The sequence below is a fragment of the Podarcis liolepis genome, assembly GCF_965112155.1.
Source record: "Podarcis liolepis genome assembly, chromosome: 15".
NCBI classification, from domain to species: domain Eukaryota; kingdom Metazoa; phylum Chordata; class Lepidosauria; order Squamata; family Lacertidae; genus Podarcis; species Podarcis liolepis.
This window is the reverse complement of record NC_139566.1, coordinates 2,830,656-2,856,311: the sequence shown is the minus strand read 5'-3', so window position 1 is coordinate 2,856,311 and position 25,656 is coordinate 2,830,656. Positions and strand designations below refer to the sequence as shown.

Sequence of the window (25,656 nt, the reverse complement as noted above, 5' to 3'; positions counted from 1 at the left end):
TTAAGCACAGGAGGAGCGTGGCAGAAGGTGGCATGGGCTTCGCGAGACATTTGACGTGAGGCAACCCCAGGCAACCAGTGGCGTAGCGTGGGGGGTGCAGGGGGGGGCCGGCCGCACCGGGCGCAACATCTGGGGGTTAGGGGGCGCAAATCCACGGGTTAGGGGGTGCAAATCCACGGGTTAGGGGGTGCAAATCCACGGATTAGGGGGCGCAAATTACTTGCCTTGCCCCGGGTGCTGACAACTCACGCTACGCCACTGCAGGCAACTACTCCAGTTCATCGGGAAACTGCTTGGGCAAAAGTTACCCAAAAGCATTTGGGTTTCGTGCATATGTGCCAATATTTCCCCCCCCTCCCGTTTTAAAAGAAAGCGAAAGCAGCAGGATATGAGGTTTGCGGGGGGTTGTTGGTTTTTGGAAGTTGCTGGTGAGTTAGAATCTAAACCAAGAGGTCAGCATGTGTGTGAGACACACACACAATGAGAGAAAAAGACAAGAGACTCTTTCGTTATCAAATACAGAAGCGGACAGACACTGAAAAATAGAGATCTATCTTATAGAACCACATTTGTCCACAATATATATATATATATATATTATTATTTCTTAAAAACTTGGTTTCAAGAAAAAACAAAAAACAGAACAGCTTGGTTGAGTCTTGTGCCATTAGGCAGCAAAAATGAGGTATTTCTTGGCTACCTAAGTCGGCCATTTTGGCCACGGCGTTACAACGTGGGCAGCTAATTGGACTTTGCCCCTCCAGGGAGACTTCATCACGGCGAGAGCTTCCTCACGCTAGGAGTGCTGTTTGTCCACAAGACCCTCCCCTTACTTAATACTTTTAAGCTTCCACAGCTTCCAAATGCTTTCCAAAGCAGCTCTCACACATGTTGCCTAGTCCCTCAGCCCCGCGGTTTCCTCTGAGGGGGTAGTGTGGGCTCGCTCCGTGCTTATCCAGGGACGAAGAGATGCGGTCGAGGTTGCGTACCAAAGCTGGTGTCAGAAGTGGGGATCTTTCGAGCACAAAACCCAGGCGTTCCGCTCCAGCTGCTCTGCTCCGTTTTGGGCAGGCAAAGATGGCAGCAAGATTGTTTCGGTCTTGGTTACCACCTCCTGCCCCTTCCCGCTCTGGTGTCGGTTGCAGAGGAGAAGCTGGAGAAAGGCAGAGAGAGAGAGGGTCCTCGCCCTGCTGGGAGCAGGGGGATTATACCCCTGCTGTTCCCTGTAGAGGGTCGCAGTCTGCGCTGAAGAGCTCTTTGTACAGGGGCGGAAAGACGGCGTGGACAATGATGGGGTACATCTGGCGAAAGGAACGCAGCTTCTCCACATGCTGGCAGCAGAGGCTTCGAAGCTTCCCTTTGGGGGGTAACTGTCGGAAGCGAGAAGAGAGAGAGATTACATATATCTTCCTATATACATAACAATGTAAGGCTGTCGTCATGCTGCAGTCTGCGCAGCTGGCAAAAGGTGGCCACATCAACTCCAGCATGACGACAGAATGGCAGGCAGGCAGGCAAGCGGACAAGGAGGGAGAGGTTGATATATCTTCCTATAGACATAAAAACGTAAGGTTGTTGTCATGCTGCAGTCTGTGTAGCTGCCAATAGGTGGCAGCATCAACTCCAGCGTGATAATAGAATAGCCGGCAAGCAGGCAGGCAAGCAGTACAGGTAGCCGGTGATCTAGGTGAGGTGTTTAACGGAGGGAGAGGAGGTGCTTAAGACAGGGGGAGGGTCTCTCTCACATGCACCCAGCAAAGTCCCCAGCAGATACGCACCTTGGCCAGGATGCCTTCCCGGTGGTTTTTCCGCAACATGTGCCTGAAGGCCAACTCCAGATTGTTCTGCAGACGCTCCACCTTGCTCTTCTCTTGCAACCAGGGACGATCTGCAAGGAAGGACAAAAACTTGGAAAGAGTCCATTGCGGCTGTTGGGAAAGCTGGCCGGCTTACAATTCGCCTGGGGTGAGCAGTGAATCGTCTGCAAGCGACACCTGGCCTCTTTCGAACATGCAGATCAACTGGCTGTTCAAAGCAAACATCAACATTTGTGGTGAGGAACCTCAGTCCTGGGGGCTGGATGAGGCCCTCCAGGGCTCTTTACCCGGCTCTCAGGACTCTCCCAGACCACCCCCACCACTGGATTTTCTCAGTGCCCCTCTCCATTGCGGATAATAACTGGGTTGAGATCAAACCGCTTGGTCTGACCTCTCTGTTATATTTAAGGGGGTGAGTTTCTTCGCTCTGCTGGAACTTTAGGGTCCCCACTCTTCTGTGGGGGGTTTCTGAGGGGTGCGCCAAGCCCTGGCGGCACCCTCAAGCCCTATTTTGCCGGGACCGTGTAATCATTTAATCGGACGACACGGAGCTCACCGCCATTAACCTCCTGCAGCAGACCAGAAGAGACCTCTCTGGTATATTTAAGGCAGCTACATAAGGCAGTATAGGTAGGATTGTAAGTAAACTACAACTCCCAGGATCCTTTGGGGGCAAAGTAGGGGGAAGAAAGTGCAAGTGTAGCAAAAAGATTACAGCACAGACTTCTCCACCGGGGCATGCTGGGAGCTGAAGTCAGGTGGCCCCTCCCAGCCACAAGGACCCCGCCCTCTGCCACCTCCAGCGACTTCCTCAAACACGGCGCAGGATGAATCGGCAGCCTCTTACTTGAGTTAATAAGCACCAGCGCCGTGAAGAGGGCCATTTCGTTCTCAGAGAAGTGCAGAGCGCAGAGACTGTGAGCAAAGTCGAAGATGGAGTTGATCAACTCGTTGCATCCTGGAGGTGGAAGATGGGGAGACTTGGATCAGTGACAACAGCAAAAAGATAATCAACCTATTTATTAGTGCGTTCCTATCTCTATTTCTAGGGACGCGGGTGGCGCTGTGGGTTAAACCACAGAGCCTAGGACTTGCTGATCAGAAGATCGGTGGTTTGAATCCCTGCGACGGGGCGAGCTTCCATTGCTCAGTCCCTGCTCCTGCCAACCTAGCAGTTCAAAAGCATGTAAAAGTGCAAGTAGATAAATAGGTACCGCTCTGGCGGGAAGGTAAACGGCGTTTCCGTGCGCTGCTCTGGTTTGCCAGAAGCGGCTTAGTCCTGCTGGCCACATGACCCGGAAGCTGTACGCCGGCTCCCTCGGCCAGTAAAGTGAGATGAGCGCCGCAACCCCAGAGTCAGCCATGACTGGACCTAAAGGTCAGGGGTACTTTTACCTTTACTTTATCTCTATTTATTTGGGTTCCAAAAGCTTTAATAAAGCAGAACTTTCTTCAAAACAGACTTACAACAATAGCGATACGTTCAAATAGTTGCACAAAATCATGTGCTTGTCGAAGCACAGGTACATCTTCTTAGAAATGTAAAATTACTCCAAACAGAACTGAAATCAAAGTTCTTTCTCTCCATGCAGCCTGCATCTCCACAGAGAGAAGCATCAGCACAAGGCGGCTTGAGGACAAAGACAACTCCCGCAAAATGGAGATTTGCAACTGAATACCCCTCCCGTGTAATTTAAGTTAAACACACATGAGAGAGTAGCAGAGATGCATTCTCAGTTAATTATCAGCCTGTTTGGCGCTCAGGGGACGCGGGTGGCGCTGTGGTCTAAACCACAGAGCCTAGGGCTTGCCGATCAGAAGGTCGGCGGTTCGAATCCCCGCGATGGGGTGAGCTCCCGTTGCTCGGCCCCAGCTCCTGCCAACCTAGCAGTTCGAAAGCACGTCAAAGTGCAAGTAGATAAATAGGTATGTGTGCTTGTCCAAGCACAGGTACATCATCTTAGAAATGTAAAATTACTCCAAACAGAACAGAAATCAAAGTTCTTTCTCTCCATGCAGCCTGCATCTCCACAGAGAGAAGCATCTGCAAAAGGCGGCTTGAGAACAAAGACAACTCCCGCAAAATGAAGATTTGCAACTGAATACCCCTCCCATGTAATCTAAGTTAAACACACATGAGAGAGTAGCAGAGATGCATTCTCAGTTAATTATCGGCCTGTTTGGTGCTCAGCTTTAATGGACATTTCCTTTTTTAAAATTTTTTTTTGGGGGGGGGCGTGTTCATATCTCACCTTTCCCTGCCCGGAGCTCAAGGTGGCAAATACGTGGGTCTGTCCACCCCCTTTTTAAATCCCCACAACAAACTTCCGAGGTAGGCCAAGCTGAGAGCTCAAAGCACGGCCTGCTCTAGCCTGGCAACTCCTCCTCCAAAGACTTATCCCCCTTTCCTCAACTTCTTTTCGATGGCACAACTATTGGCCTTGGGACCCATAGCGGGCTCATCCCGTTTTTTTAGTCTATCGTCCTGAGATGACGGTCGGCGTCATACCGAGGGATTTGAAGAGCTCTGGGCCGGCGTATTTCCCTTCAAAGAAGACCGTCCGGTTCTCGGAATTGAAGGCACGACACATTCTCACCAGAACTACTTCCATGGCACCTGGCGGGGCGGAAGCAAAACGAAAATAAAGACTTAAAAGGTGAGGATGAAGCAAAAAGAGGAAGGTGCAGAGTTTTCTCTCAAAACCTGCCTCACCTTTGGAAGGAGGTGGGAATGTGGGGGGCAGCCAAGTTGGGCACCCCTTTTCAGGGTGGGTGGGGAGATAGGGGGGACTCATTCCCAGGACTAGACTGGGAAGAGACCCCCCCCCAAAGCAAGTATCATCTAAGGGTGGCCCTAGTGGACACCCAGTTTTTCATTCCTCCAACCTCGTTCACCAGTTTGAGATTTTAAAAAAATATCTTCACTGAATCAGCTTCCCTAAGCTGTAAAAAAGCTATTGCAGATTGTGATTCTTCCTGTAATCTTTCTAAATCTGTAATTTGAACATTTTCAATCTCTAATGCCCTTTTTTTGCAAACCTCCCACTTCTGTTTTAACCTCTCGGAGGTCTTTGCGCAAAATTCCAAAGTCTTTTTTAAATTCCTGGAGACAGTGCTCTGACCTCAATTGCAAGACTCTGCAAACCTTGCTTATTATCTTTCATAAATTCCAAAATTTGCTCTTGGAAAGTCTGATCTTTGGAGGCTTTTCTAGTCTGTAGTTTAAGATTCAAAAAAATTTCTTCACCAAATCAGGTCAGCATATTAATGTTTGCCTTTCTCCTTGCCCAACATAATATGTTTTCAAGCAATTTAATACCACAATACACTGCACTGTATTATTTTTGCAAATACAGTGGTGCCCCGCAAGACGAATGCCTCGCAAGACAAAAAACTCGCTAGACGAAAGGGTTTTGCGTTTTTTTGAGCTGCTTCGCAAGACGAATTTCCCTATGGGCTTGCTTCGCAAGACGAAAAACGAAAACGTCTTGCAAGTTTGTTTCCTTTTTCTTAACACCGTTAATACAGTTGCGACTTGACTTCGAGGAGCAACTCATAGAACGAGGTGTGGTAGCCTTTTTTGAGGTTTTTGAAGACTTTGGTGATTTTTGAAGCTTTTCCAAAACTTCTTTTGCAGCCATTTGGTAAGTTAAACTTTTAAAATTTTTTGGGGGGTTTTTGATTTTTGGTTGGGGTGTTTGGAATTCAAGGACTTGGTGTTGGGGAGTTGGTTTGCAAGAATCTGGAAGCTTGTGTGTTTTTTTTCTGCATTTTTATGATTTTCTGTGACCATTGGGCCACTCTGCTGTTTTTTTTAAAAAAAATTCTGGATTTGAATTTCTGTGTGGTGGGTGGCTGGGGGAACAGTTGAGGAGGGGTTTGCAAGAATCTGGAAGCTTGTGTGGTTTTTTCCTGCATTTTTCTGATTTTCTGTGACCATTGGGCCACTCTGCTGTTTTTTTTAAAAAAATCTGGATTTGAATTTCTGTGTGGTGGGTGGCTGGGGGAACAGTTGGGGAGGGGGTTCTTCAGAAAGAAGCAAAGAGTGGAAGAGGAACCTTCTTTGAGTTGTCCCCCAGAGTCTTAGAAAATGTACTGTACACTTTGTTGATTTTTAAATGTTTTTCTGTCATGTTTAGAAACTTAATTTATTGTTCCTTCAATTTTTGAAATGCTGTTTACAGTATGTGTGACTTTAAAGAGCACTTAATAAACTCTTGTTGTACCAAATTTGGCTTTGTTTGGCCTATTTTTGACCATAGGAACGCATTAATTGAATTTCAATGCATTCCTATGGGATTTCGTGCTTCGCAAGACGAAAAATTCGCTAGATGAAAAAACTCATGGAACAAATTAATTTCGTCTTGTGAGGCACCACTGTATACCCATTTTTAATCCAAACTTTCCCCCCAATACACTGGGTTTGCACCCACCGCTTGTCGTCTTCAGAGGGGGCTCGTTGAAGGTGGTTCCAATCATTTCGGTGGGTCTACTGAGTAAAACTGTGCTGTAGACCACCAATTTGCAGGGCGTGCATGTGTGAGTTGTTTAACTACGCTGCAAAATCCAGAGAGCTGCGAATTTCCGAGAGCGGCTGTAAAAGTGCTATTTTCTCGGGAGTTGGGTAGGATTGTGTACAGAATGAATGGAATATTTCTCCCACCCTGGGTGCCAGCAGTTAAAAAGGCAGATAAAGAGAGTTGGGAAAGTGGAGACTTGGAAGAAGCACAAACGCCACCTCCTTAGCCCTCAGACGTGAGCTGGGATGTCTCAGTCAGTACAGCAGGAGACTCTTAATCTTAGGGTTGCGGATTCGAATCCCAGGTTGGGCGAAAGATTCCTGCATTGCTTGGGGTTGGACTAGATGACCCTCGTGGCCCCTTCCTAATCTACAATTCTAGGATTCTATGACCATTGCCATAGCAGGAATTCAAAACTCATCTCAGACTTGGGCCTAAATCCTCAGCTCTCTCCCCAAACGAAAACGAATTTTCCCTGCCTCTCGCTGCTTCCTTCTCGTTTCCCAAAGGTCTGTCTCCGGGTTTTAGCCAGAAGGCAGAAATATAACCAAAAAGGAGCCAGTCTAGATTCTCTTGGGAGGGAAAAGCTTCTGGGAAACGATTTACAATGAGATGAAAAAAAAAGTTGAAATATACATTTATTAAGAAACCAGAAGCATTTTTACTTGGCATTGTAGGAGATGATATAAATAGAAAGGATTGGAAGTTGTTCTTATACGCAAAGCCTGCAGCGAGAATACTATTGCTAATACTACTGCAGTGAAGAATTACCGACGAAAGAAGAATTGGAGGATGAAAATGACGGACTATGCAGAATTAGATAAACTAAGAGGAAGGATTCGAAACCTGCAGGACCAGAGATTCTCATAAGACTGGAGTAAATTTACAGACTATTTGAAAAGTAATTGTGACGAACATATTATGCTAGTAGGTTTGCAAGAAGTTTTGTAAGGTGAATTATTAGAAATATTGCAAAAAAAAAAAAAAAGACAATGAGAATTATTAGTTAAAGATATTTAAAGGTAATATGAAATTAAGAAATGCATAGTAAGTACGTAAAATCATCAGAGGTGTTGACGGAAGCCCAAAAAATATTGCATAAGATGAGAAGTTCTGTTGTATGAATGTTAATTAATATTTTAAAAATGAATAAAAATGTATTAAAAAATAAAGATTATCTTGGAAGGGGATTCCGCCATCTGGGAGCAGCCACAGAAAAGGCTCTCTCTCCTGTGTCAGTCTGTGATATCGATGGGAACGAGAGATGAGGATTTTAAGCTCCTGGGCAGGTATGTATCAGGAGGTGTGACCTTGCAGATAGCCTGGGCCAAAGCCACATGGATTCTCCTCTTCCTTTCTCAGCTGATTTGGCTCCATAAAATGTCCGGCAGCTACAGAAGCCTAACTGCGACCCGCCCAAAGAAGCTCCGTTCCTCACCCGCTTTGAGGAGCACGATCTGGTCGTTTTGGCACAGGTCCATGAAGCTATCCATGCGTTTGGCGAACTCCACCACGTACTGTATGGCCTCGGTGATGCGGCAGGCGCAGCGCTCCCACATCTCTTCCATGGACTGGAAGGAGAGAGAGAGAGAGAGAGATTGGGATGGGAGGGAAAACCCACTATAGGGACAGGAACGAGCCAGCAGTAAATCACAGTGAGCAAGCAAAAGAGAGGGATTCATCCCAAGGCTGGTGCTGAGAGCTGACTTGCCCGCCTCCCTGGCCCATCTGCCAGGCTGAGTCACTGGTTCAGTCATTCAAGGCATGCACAGAGCAAAGGATCACTCGTTACTCAACGGGAGCGGCTGAAATCAAAGGGAGCTTTCTCGCTCGCCCCAAACCGCCCCGTTCCGCACCGGCTTAGGCATTCCACCAAATTAAGCGCACGCCAACAGAATGCTTACGCACGGTGGTGTTGGCAGCGAGGGAGAGGAATTGCGCCAAGTCTGGGGTGTTACCATTAGTGTATAAATAATAGCCCTTAAGGGCTTGAGACTAGTTCACCTGTGAGATCGCCTCGCCCCCCCAATTTGCCCACTCGGCTGGTTCAATCTGCAGAACTGGCACAGTCACAGAAGCCTTGATTTAATTCTGCAAACCGCCCTGAGACCCCCCCCCCCAAGTATAGGGTGGTATATAAATTCAATAGAGCCACTTCCGAGCTGGGGAAGAGGTGGGGTTGCGGGCCCACCCCTTCTCCATGCACGCGGGGGCTGGCTCACAGCCCCCGTGAGAGTAGGGGAATCCTCGGGCGCGTCAATGCCCCGGCCAGCCAATCAACAGGCCGGGGAGGCGTGGCCTAGCACATTTAAGGCTGGCGCGCCCGGGGACTGCCCTCTTTTCCCCGTTCCAGCTGCTGCGGCTTCCCATCCCACCCTCCCTTAGGTTTAGCCAGCGTTGACCTTGCTATGGACTCCGGTTGGTTGCCGCAAGGGGCCTGGTAGGAATTTTTCCGTTTGGCAAATATCCAGCCATTTGGTTTTTTCGCCTACCTCGTAGCAAACGTCACAACTTTCCCGGTATTGGCGGTTAGGCATTGGCAGGGGTCATTGTTATGCAAATGAAGGGGGGAAGGAAGCGCCATCACCTTCCCCCAAGGCGAAGGGTAGTCCGATAAAGGACTCCGGGGGGCGTTGCCCTGTCCAAAGCCTATGGAGGTGTGGGCCTAAGGCACGCCCCCAAGCGGTGACACCCGGGGGGGTCCTAGTTGGCGTACTTCAGCAGGACTCCCCCGGCTGGTGGTTAACCCTTCCCGGTCTCCATGCCAGGTAGTCGATAGGAACCAATGCCTAAGGCCAATACCTCTCAATTCCTGTAATCAATAAACTTGTGGCCTTTTACACCCATTAGCCTTAAATAATGTGTCCTGTGTCTTCATTTCACAAGGGGGGAGGGGACTCGCCACGCAACAGGCTTGCCGGCTGAGTTTATGTTGACAGAGACCACATCCTGCTAGGACTCAATGAGATTTTCGTAAGCCGTCAGGGCTTATTAATCTATTGATAAATTGTTAATCATAACTGGTCTTAACTGCAGTTTGTGAATTCCATCTCTTCTCAGCTGCAATTGCGATCTCAGGTGTCCATTTTTTTCTGCGCAATGATGGATCATTTGCTTTATCTATTTCCTCGTGTTCTACCTAAGAGCGCTGAATTGAATTTTGGCCAGTAGTGGAAACGATTAGAGGTAGGTGATCGCTTTCAGTCCTAATATCGATGTTGAATTTTTTAATTGATTCGAAAGCCTCCCTGTTAGTGAGACAGTAGTCTACTGTGCTGGCTCCATTTGTATTTATGAATGTGTACTCACCTTCTCTGTCTCCGAGGAGCACTCCATTAACAATGATAAGGTTAAGACTTATTTGTAAAAAAGCTGGGCAGAAGCCAGCATAGTTGATTTGAGAATCTTTTGAATGTCTACGAGGGGGTGGGTTTAGAAAGAGGATGCTACTTTCCTTTAGATCTCTTAATATTGGGAATTTTATTTCCAGGCTATCATCATTTGAGCCTATTCTGGCATTCATATCTCCTATTATGTAAAATGGCGATCTGGGGTACTTAGTTTGTAGGGAGTAAAGGAAACTAGGGACGCCGGTGGCGCTGTGGGTTAAATCACAGAGCCTAGGGCTTGCCGATCAGAAGGTCGGTGGTTTGAATCCCCACAATGGGGTGAGCTCCCGTTGCTCGGTCCCTGCTCCTGCCCACCTAGCAGTTCGAAAGCACGTCAAAGTGCAAGTAGATAAAGAGGTACTGCTCCGGCGGGAAGGTAAATGGCGTTTCCGTGTGGTGCTCTGGTTCGCCAGAAGCGGCTTAGTCATGCTGGCCACATGACCCGGAAGCTGTCTGCTGACAAACGCCGGCTCCTATAGAGCGAGAAGAGCATGCAACCCCAGAGTCATCCGCGACTGGACCTAATGGTCAGGGGTACCTTTACCATTAAAGGAAACTGTGGAATTTACGCCATGTGCTCTCGATCTGTGTTTGCACTGGATATGGTGCGATATAAGCTGAAACAAGAATGATACTCTTGGATTCCAGATGCAAAGTGATCCCCAGCGCTAGCTGCTCGAAAACTGAGCGCTCAGTAGAAGAAGAAGACGAAGAAGAAGAAGAAGAAGAAGAAGAAGAAGAAGAAGAAGAGTTTGGATTTGATATCCCACTTTATCACTACCCGAAGGGGTCTCAAAGTGGCCAACAATCTCCTTTCTCTTCCTCCCCCACAACAAACACTCTGTGAGGGAAGTGGGGTTGAGAGACTTCAGAGAAGTGTGACTGGCCCAAGGTCACCCAGCAGCTGCAGGTGGAGGAGCGGGGAATCGAACCTGGTTCACCAGATTACGAGTCTACCGCTCCTAACCACTACACCAATTGAGTGGAAACCAGAGTTACTAGGTGCCCCCCCTCGGACGTCCCCTTCCTGTCTCTGGACCATAATAAAGATTGATTGATTGATTCAATAAATAATAATAAAGCAGCTTACAGACAATACCCCACGGTAAAGAGGCGGAGCCTTTTGGCACTGAGGAGAGCGCCCCCTCACCTTTTTCTGGTAGCTCCCCACTTCCTCCCGGGTAAAGGTCTCCCATCTCAGCAGCTGGAGGTCCTCCAGGCGCAGCTGGCACGTCTCTCGGTAGGACTTGATGACGTTCTGCGTGAGGTGCTCTGGGGAACGGCGGGGAAGAGGCGGACAGGTCAGGGTTTGCGCGGACTCGGCTAGCCACTCCCCCTCCTCCTCTGGCTCCTCCCTCTGCCCCACCAGAAAAGAGGGGAAGTGGTGGGTGTGGGTGCTTCCGACCCAAATCACAGCCTGCGCATTCCCTGTTCTTCCATACGCCCACTGGGGAAAACCCGGAACACAGGGCGGTCTTTCAGACTTGACTTTGTGACTTCTTGCTTCTTGCTCCTCGGACCCCTGGCTTCGTGACTCCTTGCCTCTTGATCCTCGGACCTCTGACTTCGTGACTCCTTGCTTCTTGACCCTCGGACCCCTGACTTCGTGACTCCTCGCTTCTTGACCCTCGGACCCCTGACTTCGTGACTCCTCGCTTCCTGACCCTCGGACCCCTGACTTTGTGACTCCTTGCTTCCTGACCCTCGGACCCCTGACTTCATGACTCCTTGCTTCTTGCTCCTCGGACCCTTGACTTGGTGACTCCCTACTCTCAACCCTTGGACCCTTGACTTCATGGCTCCTTGCTTCCTGACCCTTGGACCCTTGACTTTGTGACTCCTTGCTTCTTGCTCCTCGGACCCTTGACTTGGTGACTCCCTACTCTCAACCCTTGGACCCTTGACTTCATGGCTCCTTGCTTCCTGACCCTCGGACCCTTGACTTCGTGGCTCCTTGCTTCTCGAACCTCGGACCCCTGACTTCGTGACTCCTTGCTTCCTGACTCTCGGACCCTTGATTTCGTGACTCCTTGCTTCCTGACCCTCGGACCCTTGACTTCGTGACTCCTTGCTTCCTGACCCTCGGACCCTTGACTTCGTGACTCCTTGCTTCCTGACCCTCGGACCCTTGACTTCGTGACTCCTTGCTTCCTGACTCTCGGACCCTCGGCTTCTTGACTCCTGGTTCTCTGACCCTCGGATTCTTGGCTTCCTGACTCCTGGCTTCTGGATCCCTGTCCCTGCTCCCACCCCGCCATCCTGCCCCTGGTCCTGATGTCCCCTGCCGGGACTTCAATCGCCCATGAACCGGACCGTGACACCATGGCGTTGGAGAAAGGGACCTTGTTGCAGAACCAGCAACAAGCCTTTGACCTGCCTGGCCACGACAACCCCATACTGCTTCACCCCTCGGTGCCGTGGCTCAAAAGTGCCAAGCTAGAAAAGTCCACCCTCTTCCTTCCACTCACCGATCTCCGTCAGGGACGAGTTTGGGGACTCCAAGAGGCTGGTGAAGCTGGGGGCGGTGTAGAAGTCGAGGCTCTCCCCCTCGCCGCACGCCGGCCGCTTGGCCCCGTGGGCGTCCGGGTGCGAGAGCTCCGGCGATGCCTGCGTCCCCAGGGCGTAATAGACGCTTCCCCGGCTCTCCATCTTGATGCGCTCAGGGCTGTACTCCTTGGTGAAGGGGGCGCGCAGGTCCTCTCCCAGAATGCTCTGGGCCTTGGCAAGTCCGTTGGAGTAAGCCAAGGTGGCAGTCTCGTCCGGGCACTGGCTGAGGCGCGCCTGGCCGTTCAGGAGGGCGGTGGTGGAGCAGGCCGAGGCCTCCAGGAGGTCCGGCGGGGGAGCCAACTTCAACTGCCCGTTGGCGACACCCAGAGAGTAAGGCGAAGCCTCTCCATCCTGCTGCTGCTGCTGCTGCAGCTGCTTCTGGACTTCAGCGTGGAGGCTGTCCCGCTGCTTCTTGGACATCCGGCCAAATTTGACGGCTAGGGAGGAAAAATGAGATTTGTTACACATTGGTCGGATGTTCCTGCCTGAACCAGGCAGAGGGCCTTCTTGGTGGTGGCACCCGCCCTGTGGAACGCCCTCCCATCAGATGTCAAGGGGATAAACAACTACAGTGGAGGCTCGGGTTGCAAACGTGATCCGTGCGGGATGCACATTCGCAACCTGCAGCGTTCGCAACCCGCAACAGCGTGTCTGCACACGTGTGGGTTGCGATTCGGCGCTTCTGCGCATACATGACCCCCCAAACCCAGAAGTAACCCATTCTGGAACTTCCGGGTTTTGGCAGGTCCGTAACCTGAAAAAACATAACCTGAAGCGTCTGTAACCCGAGGTATGACTGTATGTGACTTAGAACACGTAGGAAGGCAGCCCTTTTTAGGGAAGTTTTTAATGTTTGATGTTTTATCGTGTTTTTAATATTCTGTTGGGAGCTGCCCAGAGTGGCTGGGTATGAATATTTATTATTATTATTACAGTGGTACCTCGGGTTACGGAGGCTTCAGGTTACAGACTCCACTAACCCAGAAATAGTGCTTCAGGTTAAGAACTTTGCTTCAGGATAAGAACAGAAATCATGCTTCGGCGGTGCGGCAGCAACAGGAGGCCCCATTAGCTAAAGTGGTGCTTCAGGTTAAGAACAGTTTCAGGTTAAGTACGGACCTCCGGAACGAATTAAGTACTTAACCCGAGGTACCACTGTATTATTATTATTGACATGATTAAGGCCATATTCACACTAGTCAGTAAGACTTGATTTAAATCTCTCTCTTTTTTTTTACAGAAAGACTCATTCTTGCTGGTACAATCTCATATTTTTACAACCAGATGCAGGTTTCATTTTTGGAATAATAAATTTCCAGAGTAGTTGTTACAGTTACATCAAAATCACTGATTTGGTTATACAATTAGAAACACATTGACAGATAATCATGAAATTATTGTGAGGTTCAATAAGTTCACTGTTTATATTTGGACAACTTTTCTGCCGTACTTTATTGGAAGGAGAAAAATAATCATTTCCTTAATAAAAATTTAAGCAATTTATTTAACTAAAGCAGTAACATTATAGCATATGTATCTATTTTTGTTAACCGATGTGGTTAAACGGTTTGTTTGTTTTTAAACACCTTAGACTGAGTTTTAGCACACATGAAAAACTTAAAACAAATCCTTATTTCCCGATGAATAGCCTTTGGAAATAGAAAACTATCCTTAGAAAGATTTTTCCTCCAAAAGCATTTTATTTTAAAAATTTGATTTAAATAAAAATAAGAATCCAATTAATTTTTTTAAAAACAATTGATTTTTATCCACCCTGCCACCAACCCGTCTCTTACCGTCCCGAGACATGCCGAGGCTGAGACATTTCTGCAGGCGGCAGTGCTGGCACCGGTTTCGGCTGGTGCGGTCGATTTGGCAGTTCTGCTGTCGGGTGCAAGAATAGGTCACATTCCCTTGCTGGCTCCGCCGGAAGAAACCCTGAGAGCAGAAGGCCGAGAAAGAGAGAGAGAGAGAGAGAGAGAGAGAGAGAGAGAGAGAGAGTGTTGGACTGTTAAGTTGTGGGTGAACATATCAGACGACACACCAAATCTTCAAACAGCCCTTGTTTATTCACAGGCCAGAACAGAACTGAACTGAAGGGTTCAGCCAGCCTGCTTATATAGAGCTCCACTACAACGCAACAGTAACCACTTTCTGTAACTATCCAATCACTGAACGTCACTTTCAATCCCTTATTTGCATATGTGGACCTGAGTGAAAACTATCTACAGTATCCCCCTGCTGGCCTAGGGTGAGAACTTCAGTACATAACATGGACCCCCTCAGAATACGGGCATCATCCGCGCTACCCATTTAAAGCACTATCACCCCACTTTAAACCATCGCGGCTTCCTCCAAAGAAGCCATTCTCAACCCGTGGGTCCCCAGATGTTGTTGAACTACAACTCCCATCACCCCTAGCTAGCAAGGCCAGAGCTCAGGGATGATGGGAGTTGTAGTCCAACAACATCTGGGGGGATCCACAGGTTGAGAACCGCTGCTCCAAAGAATCTCGGAAACTGCACTTTGTTACGGATCAGGGCCGGATTTAGGTCTGATGAGGCCCTGAGCTACTGAAGGTAATGGGGCCCTTTATAGGTCCAGCTGTCCTTAAAAAGGTAAAGGTAAAGGGACCCCTGACCATTAGGTCCAGTCGTGACCGACTCTGGGGTTGCAGCGCTCATCTCGCTTTATTGGCCGAGGGAGCCAGCATACAGCTTCGGGGTCATAAGGCCAGCAGGACTAAGCCACTTGTGGCGAACCAGAGCAGCGCACGGAAATGCCGTTTACCTTCCCGCTGGAGCAGTACCTATTTATCTACTTGCACTTTGACGTGCTTTTGAACTGCTAGGTTGGCAGGAGCAGGGACCGAGCAACGGGAGCTCACCCCGTCGCGGGGATTCGAAGCGTCGACCTTCTGACTGGCAAGTCCTAGGCTCCGTGGTTTAACCCACAGCGCCACCCACGTCCCTTCAGCTGTCCTTAGGCAATATCAAATTGTCACTGGTTTTTTGTTGTTGAATATATGCTATATGCTAATTTATGGACCTAATAAGTATCTCAAGCCATTTGCCCATGTGGCCATGCAACCAGTCCATGAAGAATATAGGCACCCGATATATAGAAAGGAGCAAAGCAGTGATATTTGAGGGAGCAGGCTAGTAGGCGGGGCCCATGACTTGCACCATAGGAGCCTACACAACACAAAACACTGTTGCTGTATGTAGGTTTTATTTTATTTGTTCTTTATCTTATATTTTGGAAATGTACATCCAGTTGTTTTTTCCCTTTAAATTTTTTTGGGCCCCCCCCCCAAGAGAGTGGGGCCTGAAGCTATAGCTTATTTAGCTTATACGTAAATCTGGCACTGTTAAAAATGCTGAGAGATGTTGTCTTCCCAGAACGACAATCCCCAGAGTTCCCTTGGGAAGAGGGATCGATTGTTAAACCACCCTGGGAAAACTGCTGCTCTCTGAAAGAGGAACTCCTAACAACACTAACAAATAGAATTAAGAATATTGTATTGAACGTAACATTCCATAATACATAACACTATTCCCCCCCCCTTTATAGCAGTCATGGTTTTCTTTCCTAACCTACAACCAAAACAACATCCACAATTAAATCCACGTTTCAGTTTTCGTAATTTGCCCAAAGCTCCTATTTTTACTTAAGAAGACCAAAAATGTTTTATATGGAGCTGGAATGGATCTACCAGAATCCTAGTTTATTTATAAAATCAGATGTTTTGGGGCCACAACTCCCACTGAATTGTTGTAGTTTGGCCTTTGCAGGATAACACCTGTCAGGGAACTGACATCAGAGCAGAGTGGAGAGGCTAGGCTCCCAGATTCTGCCGGAGAGGGGACAAGTAAGGGAAGAGCGAGAACGTCCTCTGGGGAAGGAAGTCCAGGTGACACCAGGAAGAAGGAAGAGGCAGAGAGCACTTCGGAGGGGAGGCTCCGAGACTCTTCCAGTGAAGTCAGTGAGGAGGGTGGAGGACCACCACTTGGCACGCCCACTCTGCGCAGAAGGCTTCCGCGCAGAGAGACGAGGAGAAGGTTGTCCGTTAAGGAATTCTTATGCTGGAGGAAATTTAGGAGACGCCCACTGATGGATTCTGCGAGCGACTGAGCAGCCGCGCAAAAGGGCTGCTCAGCCGGGGAAAGACGCAACCACCCCTAAGCAGTTTGGAACAGCTGGAGGTTTACACACAAGCAACCCCAATTCCCATGATAACACCCTTAGCTGATCTGGGTTTCTATGGCACTGGTGAGTGCCATGGAACCCATAACCATAGCTGTCAACTTACAGATTTGAAAATAAGGGACCAGCAGCCTCGAAAATGAGGGATCAGCAGCCAAAATAAGGGATTTTCCCAGCACAGGTATGTTCAGTTTCTGAGTCCCTCCAAGCCAAAGGCAGAAAGCCCAGCCAGCAGCCCAACGAAGCCTCAAGCGGTGGTTCCCACAGCGCAGCAACCCGGCAAAGGGGATGCGGCAAGGAAAACCACCATCACCTCTCCGCTGGGAAGCGCTGAGCAAAGGCGAGTCCCCAGGCAACGCGGCCGATTTGATTGGCACAAGGCATGCAAGCTCCACCCCACAGTCGTTCTTAGACTCCTTATTGGGTGAGGAACGCAGCCAAGCAACACAGTTGGAGCCTCCCTCCTCCCTGGCCGGCAGAGGGGAGGGAGAGGAGCTGCTTCTTTTGAAACCCGGGAAATTTAAGGGACATCATCAAAAAGGGACAGCAGCAGGAAACGGTGCTGGGATAAGGGACTTTCCCACCAAATAAGGGACGGTTGACAGCTATGCCCATAGCAGGTTGTGGCTGCCTCTTCTGACTCACTTTGCACCCTTCGCACGTGATGACGCCGTAGTGGATCCCGGAGGACTTGTCTCCGCAGATCTTGCAGGGGATCACCTCGATCTGGGCTGTAGTAAGGGAGGAGGGAGAAACAAAGAAGGCAAAATCTGGTTAAAATAAGAAGCAAAGAAGGCAAAATCTGGTTTAAATAAAGAACTTCCATTTTAGGCTTGCGTTCATTAGGAGCTCGCAGAAATTAGGGTTGCTTTTGTTCTTGCAACTGATTTGTTAATCGCTTTCCAAACCAGCGCCTCAAGCCGATTCACACACACACACACGAGGTAAGCGAGAACAGTTTTAAAAACACAAAAGCAACATATAGGCTTAAAAGAAGACTAAAACTCTTAACAAGTTGAAAAGACCCATTTGTGCAGCTGGGAAACCCTGTTGGAACAAAAAACGTCTTCAGTGATTTCTGATGCCTCTTGCCAGGGATGCTGTTCCACAGAACAGGGACGGCCACCCTAAAAGCCCTGCTCTGGGTTCCTGTGTAGGGGGATTGTGAGATCTTTGAAGCTTGCGGGAAAGGCTCTCTAATGGACTGATGCGATCTACTAGGTGTATATGGCATGTGGGTGGCGCTGTGGTCTAAACCACTGAGCTTAGGGCTTGCTGATCAGAAGGTCGGTGGTTTGAATCCCCACAATGGGGTGAGCTCCCGTTGCTCGGTCCCTGCTCCTGCCAACCTAGCAGCTCGAAAGCACGTCAAAGTGCAAGTAGATAAATAGGTATCGCTCCGGCGGGAAGGTAAACGGCGTTTCTGTGCGTTGCTCTGGTTCTCCAGAAGCGGCTTAGCCATGCTGAACACATGACCCGGAAGCTGTATGCCGGCTCCCTCGGCCAATAAAGCGAGATGAGCGCCGCAACCTCAGAGTCGTTCGCGACTGGACTTAACTGTCAGTGGTCCTTTACCTTTACCTTTTTTATTAGGTGTATAAGGGCTAAAGCGGTCTCTCCATTTAGCTGCTTCTGAGCTGTATAGGGAGTTAGGAACTCATCCTTGCATTCGTTTTGTCATTAAAAACTTGGTTCACTTTGTCACACATTAGTTAAAATGGCATTGATCTCACTCAGCCCTGCTTGGACTACTGCAATTCGCTCTATGTGGGGCTACCTTTGAAGGTGACCCGGAAACTACAACTAATCCAGAATGCGGCAGGCAGACTGGTGACTGGGAGCGGCCGCTGAGACCACATAACACCGGTCTTGAAAGACCTACACTGGCTCCCAGTACATTTCCGAGCACAATTCAAAGTGTTGGTGCTGACCTTGAAAGCCCTAAACGGCCTCGGTCCAGTATATCTGAAGGAGCGTCTCCACCTCCATCGTTCTGCTCGGACTCTGAGGTCCAGCTCCAAGGGCCTTCTGGCGGTTCCCTCACTGCGAGAAGCCAAGTTACAGGGAACCAGGCAGAGGCCCCAGATCTCACAGGTTCTGATTTGAACTCCAAACTTCACTGCTGAGAGCACAAAGTACCCCGTCGCCCTTGAAAGATGCTACCTGGCTTTTGCTACTGCCAGGAAATAAGGCAAAAGAGTTAAGAGAGGAAATGGACGTCTTTGGAGCCCAACATTCCAGTGAGTGACATTATGGGGCTTGTCATGAAAGAGTTATTCTTCTGTCGTTTTCCAGACTGTTTAGGAAAGATAGGTACATTTTGTCCCCTTTTGGCAAAAAGCACCAGCTGCAATACAGACCTTGGTCCACTAGGGGGCACCCTTGTACTACATTCTTCCTCACTGGCTTTCAGAACACCACCCGGCAAGAGAGCCTCTGAGCATATGAGAAGTGTCCGACTCTTTCGGCTTTCAAAATCCTTACCAGCTCGCATGTTTTCGGTAGGGGTTTGAGGTGGTAAGGGAAATGACTTCCTGCTCATACTTTCTAGGAACCAAACGAAACCTCCCCACCTTTCACAGGGACCCTGAGTTCGAATCCTGCCTGAACCAGTCACCACGGAGAAGTCACTACCTCTCAGTTTTGCAGGAAAGTGGGCCTAGGTCCCCGGAGTTGCTGTTAGGACCAATGAAATAGCTCAGTGCTTTTAAAAACTGAAAAGGATTGCGTGAAGACAGATTTTTAGCAGGGCGCTTAGTCTGGGGCTGCCTGCCTGCCTTACGTGAGTTACACAATGCCGCTGCCTGGATATTTCCCAAAAATTCCCCTACACAGGTTTGGGGCAGAGCTAAAAGGATCTGTATTGTGTGTGAGAATATAAATGGAATACACCCCAATAACTCCAAATCTCACCCCCTGGGAACCAAGATGTTGGTTCCTCTCTTGTTGCTTTCATGCTGGCAACCAAAAACATCCCATTTTTAGTTGTGAATTTCTTCCCCTCAACCCCTTTTGGGTCGATTTGGTCTTTCGCTTGCAATTGAGGTGGTTCTGCCTTTGCTACCATGCTAACAGTCGCCGCAGGACTCCTGGGCCCTTTCCCAAGTCTCTCAACTGCAGAACCTTCTTTTTCAAAGCCACCCGCATCCCCGGGAACACGAGCCGCGAGCCACAAATCGTCGTCGACAACAGTGCCCTAAGGCGCATGCAGAGACCGTTTCCCTGCTGACCCCGCTGAATAACCGCAGCTCAGCTGTGGCGAGCGATGGCAGGGGGAGCAAAGAGGCAGCTGCTTCGAGGCAGAACGACCCCCTCGCTTCTCGCACCAGAAATGTTTAACCACCCTGGGGTGGCACCGGGGAGAACCCACCGTGCAGAGGCAGGGATGTCGGCGCAGCAAACCACACGAAAGGGGAGAGGGCTGCATCCTACCTCTGCAGGTGGCTGTGGGAAGGGGAGACGGAAGACCCCCGAGACGTGAAACAGAAGGACAAGAAAATCTATTTTCCCACCCTTTGTCACGGCATTTTATACGACATTAAGAAGAGCTTGGCTGCTGGATCAGACCCCAAAGACCCATCTGGTCCAGGATCCGGCACTCTTTCACACGACCCCTTGCCCATGTGTAGAGAGGCGGCTTGCACCCGTGTCCAGAGTAATGTGCACACAAGCCTTGCCTCTCAGCTCAAGCATGTGGGTAGAAATTAGATCTGGAGTGGGTGTATTTTGCTGCAGGGTTAGGTCTTATAAGCTGCACCTCATCTCAATCCTACTCAAACAGATCCACTGAAAATAATAATAATAATAATAATAATAATAATAATAATAATAATAATAATTTATTTATACCCCGCCTATCTGGCTGGGTTTCCCCAGCCACTCTGGGCGGCTTCCAACAGAACACTAAAATATAATAACCTATTAAACATTAAAAGCTCCCCTAAACAGGGCTGCCTTCTGATGTCTTCTAAAAGTTTGGTACTTATTTTTCTCTTTGCCATCTGGTGGGAGGGCGTTCCACAGGGCGGGCGCCACCACTGAGAAGGCCCTCTGCCTGTTTCGCTGTAGCTTGGCTTCTTGCAGAGAGGGAACCGCCAGAAGGCCCTCGGTGCTGGACCTCAGAGTCTGGGCAGAACGATGGGGGTGGAGATGCTCCTTCAGGGAGACTGGGCCAAGGCCGTTTAGGGCTTTCAAGGTCAGCACCAACACTTTGAATTGTGCTCGGAAACGTACTGGGAGCCAATGTAGGTCTTTCAAGACCGGTGTTATGTGGTCTCGGCAGCCGCTCCCAGTCCCAGTCTAGCTGCCGCATTCTGGATTAATTGCAGTTTCCAGGTCACCTTCAAAGGTAGCCCCACGTAGAGTGCATTGCAGTAGTCCAAGCGAGAGATAATCAGAGCATGCACCACGTGGCACACGCTCATTTATTTCAACGGGTCTACACTGAGTAGGGAGTTATACTGCTGGCTACAAACCTAAGTCGTTTGCGCCTGACTCAAGTTGCCATCCCCTGGAAGTCTAGTTTAAAAAATAATAATGAAGTCAATCTGGAAAAGTTTACATCTCTCCATTCCTGCCTTAGTCCATCTTGCAGCGCTGTTGCAAGGAGACCCTCAGGGACTCTCTCTGCTTTGTGAGAGTCTCTGGGTCTTTACAGGCAGGGTAAACGACACTGTTTTTTTGCATTGCATCACCTGCAGCTACCTAAGTGTAATGTCATATTAATAATAGAAAGGGGAGGAAAATTAAACCACGGAGGCCAGTGGTTTCTTCCCTGAACCACAAGAAGCCGCATGAGTCAGCCCCTAAATTAGTCAGCCCGTCCACCTTGAAGATTCTGCCAGTAAAGAACAACTCTCACTTTTATACAGAGATTGATGCCAGTAAATCCGCCCTCCTGACGCAAGGTCAACAGAGCTCTGGGTGCACACGATTGGGTCGATTGCAAAATGAAGAGGAGAGCAAAAACACACAAACCAAATAAGCAAAAAATAATAATCATATATGTATCTGTATTTTATATACGTGCTGATGCGGTTCGGAAACGGGGGGTTGATTCCCGTCTAGGCTCCGCGTCACAGCTTCCATTGCCTCATCGGAAATGGCGCTTGCGTCAGCAGAAAAAGGAATGAAGGCGGACCCCGTTCACTCCGGGCGAGGAGCTGTGCTAAAAATCCGCTCTTTCGAGACAAACAGAGCCCCCTCCCCAATTCTCCGTTGTCCTTCAGGGGAAGAGATTCGGTTCTGTTTGCAGCGAAAAGTGATCTTCACTTCAGCTGTGTTCGCAGCATACATTTAAAGCACTATAATACCATTTTAAATGATCATGGCTCCCCCCCAAAGGATTCTGGGAGCTGTGGTTTGTTAACGGTGCCGAGAGCTGTTAGGTGGTGCCTCAATTTATCCCACAGAGCTAAAATTCCCCAAGAGGGACTGATTGTTAAACTACTCTGAGAATTGCAGTTTTGTGGGGCTGTCCTAACTACTTCCGGCACCCTTAACAAATTTAAGAATTCTGGGGGCAGCCATGGCTGTTTAAAATGGGATAACAGGGCTTTAAAAAAGCATGGGGTGAATGTGGCTCTAATCTGCACTTTACAGAAGTATCCTTTGAAATTTGCACTGCTCTGAATTTTGCAATCTAATTCTCCAGTCCAGTTGTGTGCACAAAAATACTATACTAGTGTAAAGTGTGCATTGAAATGCATGCTTTTCAGTGAAAATAACATGCTTAAAATGTGCCAGGGAAACCGTTTTGCAAAGAAATGTGTGCATTAAAAAAACTGCAATATGGAAATGTGTGCAACAAGAGAAATTTTGGACCGAAATATCAATGAATTTTCATGAGGACTTTAAAAATACATATCGCAAATTGATGAGGAAACACAGAGGACTGAACTCAAACTGAAAGAATGAGAAACCAAAGTGGGCACATTCGCCCATCCCTAGTTGCCACCATCTTGAACGTAATGCCAGTGGGAATTGAAGAGCAGGGTGGAGAGAAAACGACAAACAGATTTTTTTGGGTGCCAAATGGTGTTACAGAAATGAGAAAGGATGACAAATGTCGCTGTGTTGGACTCCAGGCTCAGAAACTACAGGAAAACTCCCTGCCCTCTTTTGAAACTGCTGACTATAAAGAACGCAAGGCAAATTGGAGGGCCTGCCTGACAGAAGATGGCAACCCCAGGCTGCGTTACCATAGCAACCGGACAGGGCCCGACACCATCTTGCCTTCGTTTTTCAAGAACACCACACTAGGGCGCCTTTGAAAAGGCCCTACCCCAAACAGAAAACATGGGCTCCCTTGGGCATGAGTGAATGGTGTATGTGTCGGGTGTCATCTGAACCGACAAACACAACAAGTACACAATCTGGGCATCACATGGAGTCACAGTAGGGTTCTTTGTTCGTGTGGCATCTGCCCAATGTGTTCACGCACTCTCATGCATCAGGAAAAGCAAAGCATAGGAACGAACAATGGAACCTATGAGGGCACTGAGATCATTCTCTATTTTTTTTGGCCACATTTCTTATCCCTTTCCATTTTTGAATCCATGACCTGAGGGGTGGAGTTCATGGCCTGATGCATCAAAGTGTGCAGGACGCATAGCTCTCTGGAGAAAATGGGGAAATCGAAATGAGGTTGTAGCAGAAGATATCTAGATCAGCATCACTCCAGGAGCAACTCTCTTAAGGAGGAAAGGTTGTCGTGTTTAGGACTTTTTAGTGCAGAGAAAAAGCGAAGAAAAGGTGACGTGATAGAAGTCTGTAAGATTATGCCTGGCCTGGACATTCAGTGAAAACCGAATGTTGGAAGATTCAAAACAGAGAAAAGAAAGTCCTTCTCTGTGCAGCACAGAAACTGTGGACCTTGATCCCACAGCACGGCCAGCAACTAGGACAACTTCAAAAAGAGAATTAGACAAATTCATGGAGGAGAGCGGCATCGACGGCTACAATGCTTCTGAAAAGCATTTGCAGGAGGGGAGAGTTGCTCTTGAGCTTGGTGTCAGGAGTGCCTGCAGGAGCCACAGGCCCTGGGACCAGTAGGGGTTCGCAGGATTGGGGCCTTCCTAAGTTTGTTCTGGAGAGGCAAGGCAAGGCCGCACAGGTGAGGCTGCTTGGTAACTCACAGCACCTGGTGGCAAGAGCCCAGAAGGGATATAAGGTCAGCATTTCCCTTCGGCTCTTTGCCAAAAAACACGTTTCCTGCCTTGCTGCATTTGGCTCCTTACTTCCTGATCCTCGGACCTCAGCTCATTGCTTCTTGATCCTTGGACCCCTGACTTTGTGACTTGTTTCTCGACCCTCGGACCCTTGACTTCATGACTCCCTGTTCCTCGACCCTCGGACCCCTGATTTTGTGACTCCTTGCTTCCTGACCCTCGGACCCTTGACTTCATGACTCCCTGTTCCTCGACTCTCGGACCCCTGACTTCCTGACTCCTTGCTTCCTGACCCTCAGACCCCTGACTTCCTGACTCCTTGCTTCCTGACCCTCAGACTCTTGACTTCCTGACTCCTTGCTTCTTGACCCTTGGACGCTTGACTTTGTGACTCCTTGCTTCTCGACCCTCGGACCCTTGACTTCGTGACTCCTTGCTTCCTGACCCTCAGACTCTTGACTTCGTGACTCCTTGCTTCTCGACCCTCGGACCCTTGACTTCATGACTCCTTGCTTCTCGACCCTCGGACCCTTGACTTCATGACTCCTTGCTTCTCGACCCTCGGACCCTTGACTTCGTGACTCCTTGCTTCCTGACCCTCGGACCCTTGACTTCATGACTCCTTGCTTCTCGACCCTCGGACCCTTGACTTCATGACTCCTTGCTTCCTGACCCTCGGACCCTTGACTTCATGACTCCTTGCTTCTCGACCCTCGGACCCTTGACTTCGTGACTCCTTGCTTCCTGACCCTCGGACCCTTGACTTCGTGACTCCTTGCTTCCCGACCCTCGGACCCTTGACTTCGTGACTCCTTGCTTCCTGACCCTGGGACCCCTGACTTCGTGACTCCTTGCTTCCTGACCCTTGGACCCTTGACTTCGTGACTCCTTGCTTCCTGACCCTCGGACCCCTGACTTCGTGACTCCTTGCTTCCTGACCCTGGGACCCCTGACTTCCTGACTCCCTGCTTCTCGACCCTCGGACCCCTGACTTCGTGACTCCTTGCCTCTTGATCCTCGGACCCCTGACTTCGTGACTCCTTGCTTCCTGACCCTCGGACCCCTGACTTCGTGACTCCTTGCTTCCTGACCCTCGGACCCCTGACTTCGTGACTCCTTGCTTCTCGACCCTCGGACCCCTGACTTCCTGACTCCCTGCTTCCTGACCCTCGGACCCCTGACTTCTGGACTCTCTTTCCTTCTCCCACCCGGCCATCTTGCCCCGGTCCCGACGTCCCCAGCCGGGACTTCGATCGCCCGTAGACCAGACCGTGACACTCGGATCCTGCTTGCAACTTTCCCACAGGCAACCTGGTTGGCCACTGTGAGAACAGGATACTGCCCCAGGTGGTCTCCTTTGGCCTGACTCAGCAGGGTCTCCTTTTGTTATTAAAAGGGGGAAAGTAACCCCGTTTTTTTCCAAATCCCGAAGGGACCTGGATTGGGGAGGCACCCAAATGAGCACTCCTAGCTGCACATGGGAGAAGAGGACGGTTGTCTGCTGGCTAGCGCATGCGCCACAATGCTCTGCGCCAAGGAACGCATCAGCAGCCACCCTAAGGACTTGGGGCTCAAAGCAAACCATTGCTTGCAACTCTCCCCGCACAGCGTTTCCCAAACCGGTCGAGATTACAATCTGTTTGATGAGGCAGTTTAACCCTCTGCCCTTTGGGGCCGACAACTCTTTCCCCCCTCCCTGATTGGGGTCGTGGGGAAGAGGCGCCGAGGGGTCTGTGAACTAGGCGAGAGGGGCGGCAGCGGGTGAGTGGGGCAGAAAGTGCCTGCTGGCTTTTCAGAGACCCAGGCTGGGGTGTGTGGGTTTGGTTTCCAGGAAACCCTAAACCTTTTATTTCTTTCTTTTGGTGTGTTTTCTAAGGGGGGCTGAAGATGTCAGTAGACCCAGGAGTGGTATAGCTGTTTGTGAACTGCCAAGGGTCCTGATAACATCAGAGGATGCCGTGGCGAGGAGAACGTAATCGGTAAGGGGGCTCATTTCTACTCCCAGCTG

General features: G+C 49.4%; 1 protein-coding gene across 3 annotated transcripts in view; it reads right to left on the bottom strand.

Moving 5' to 3' along the window:
- Positions 1–394: 394 nt before the first annotated feature.
- Positions 395–25,656, bottom strand: part of RORC (RAR related orphan receptor C) — a 93,624-nt gene continuing 68,362 nt past the window's right edge. For all 3 annotated transcript variants that reach the window (XM_083477187.1, XM_083477186.1, XM_083477188.1), the window contains 9 exons: positions 17,125–17,210; positions 14,070–14,211; positions 12,195–12,710; positions 10,877–10,998; positions 7,776–7,908; positions 4,327–4,434; positions 2,665–2,775; positions 1,779–1,888; positions 395–1,370 (listed from right to left, as the gene is read on the bottom strand). In XM_083477187.1, the coding sequence (XP_083333313.1) occupies positions 1,206–1,370; positions 1,779–1,888; positions 2,665–2,775; positions 4,327–4,434; positions 7,776–7,908; positions 10,877–10,998; positions 12,195–12,710; positions 14,070–14,211; positions 17,125–17,210 (1,493 nt within the window). In that variant the 3' untranslated portion in view covers positions 395–1,205. The remainder of the gene's footprint in view (positions 1,371–1,778; positions 1,889–2,664; positions 2,776–4,326; positions 4,435–7,775; positions 7,909–10,876; positions 10,999–12,194; positions 12,711–14,069; positions 14,212–17,124; positions 17,211–25,656) is intronic.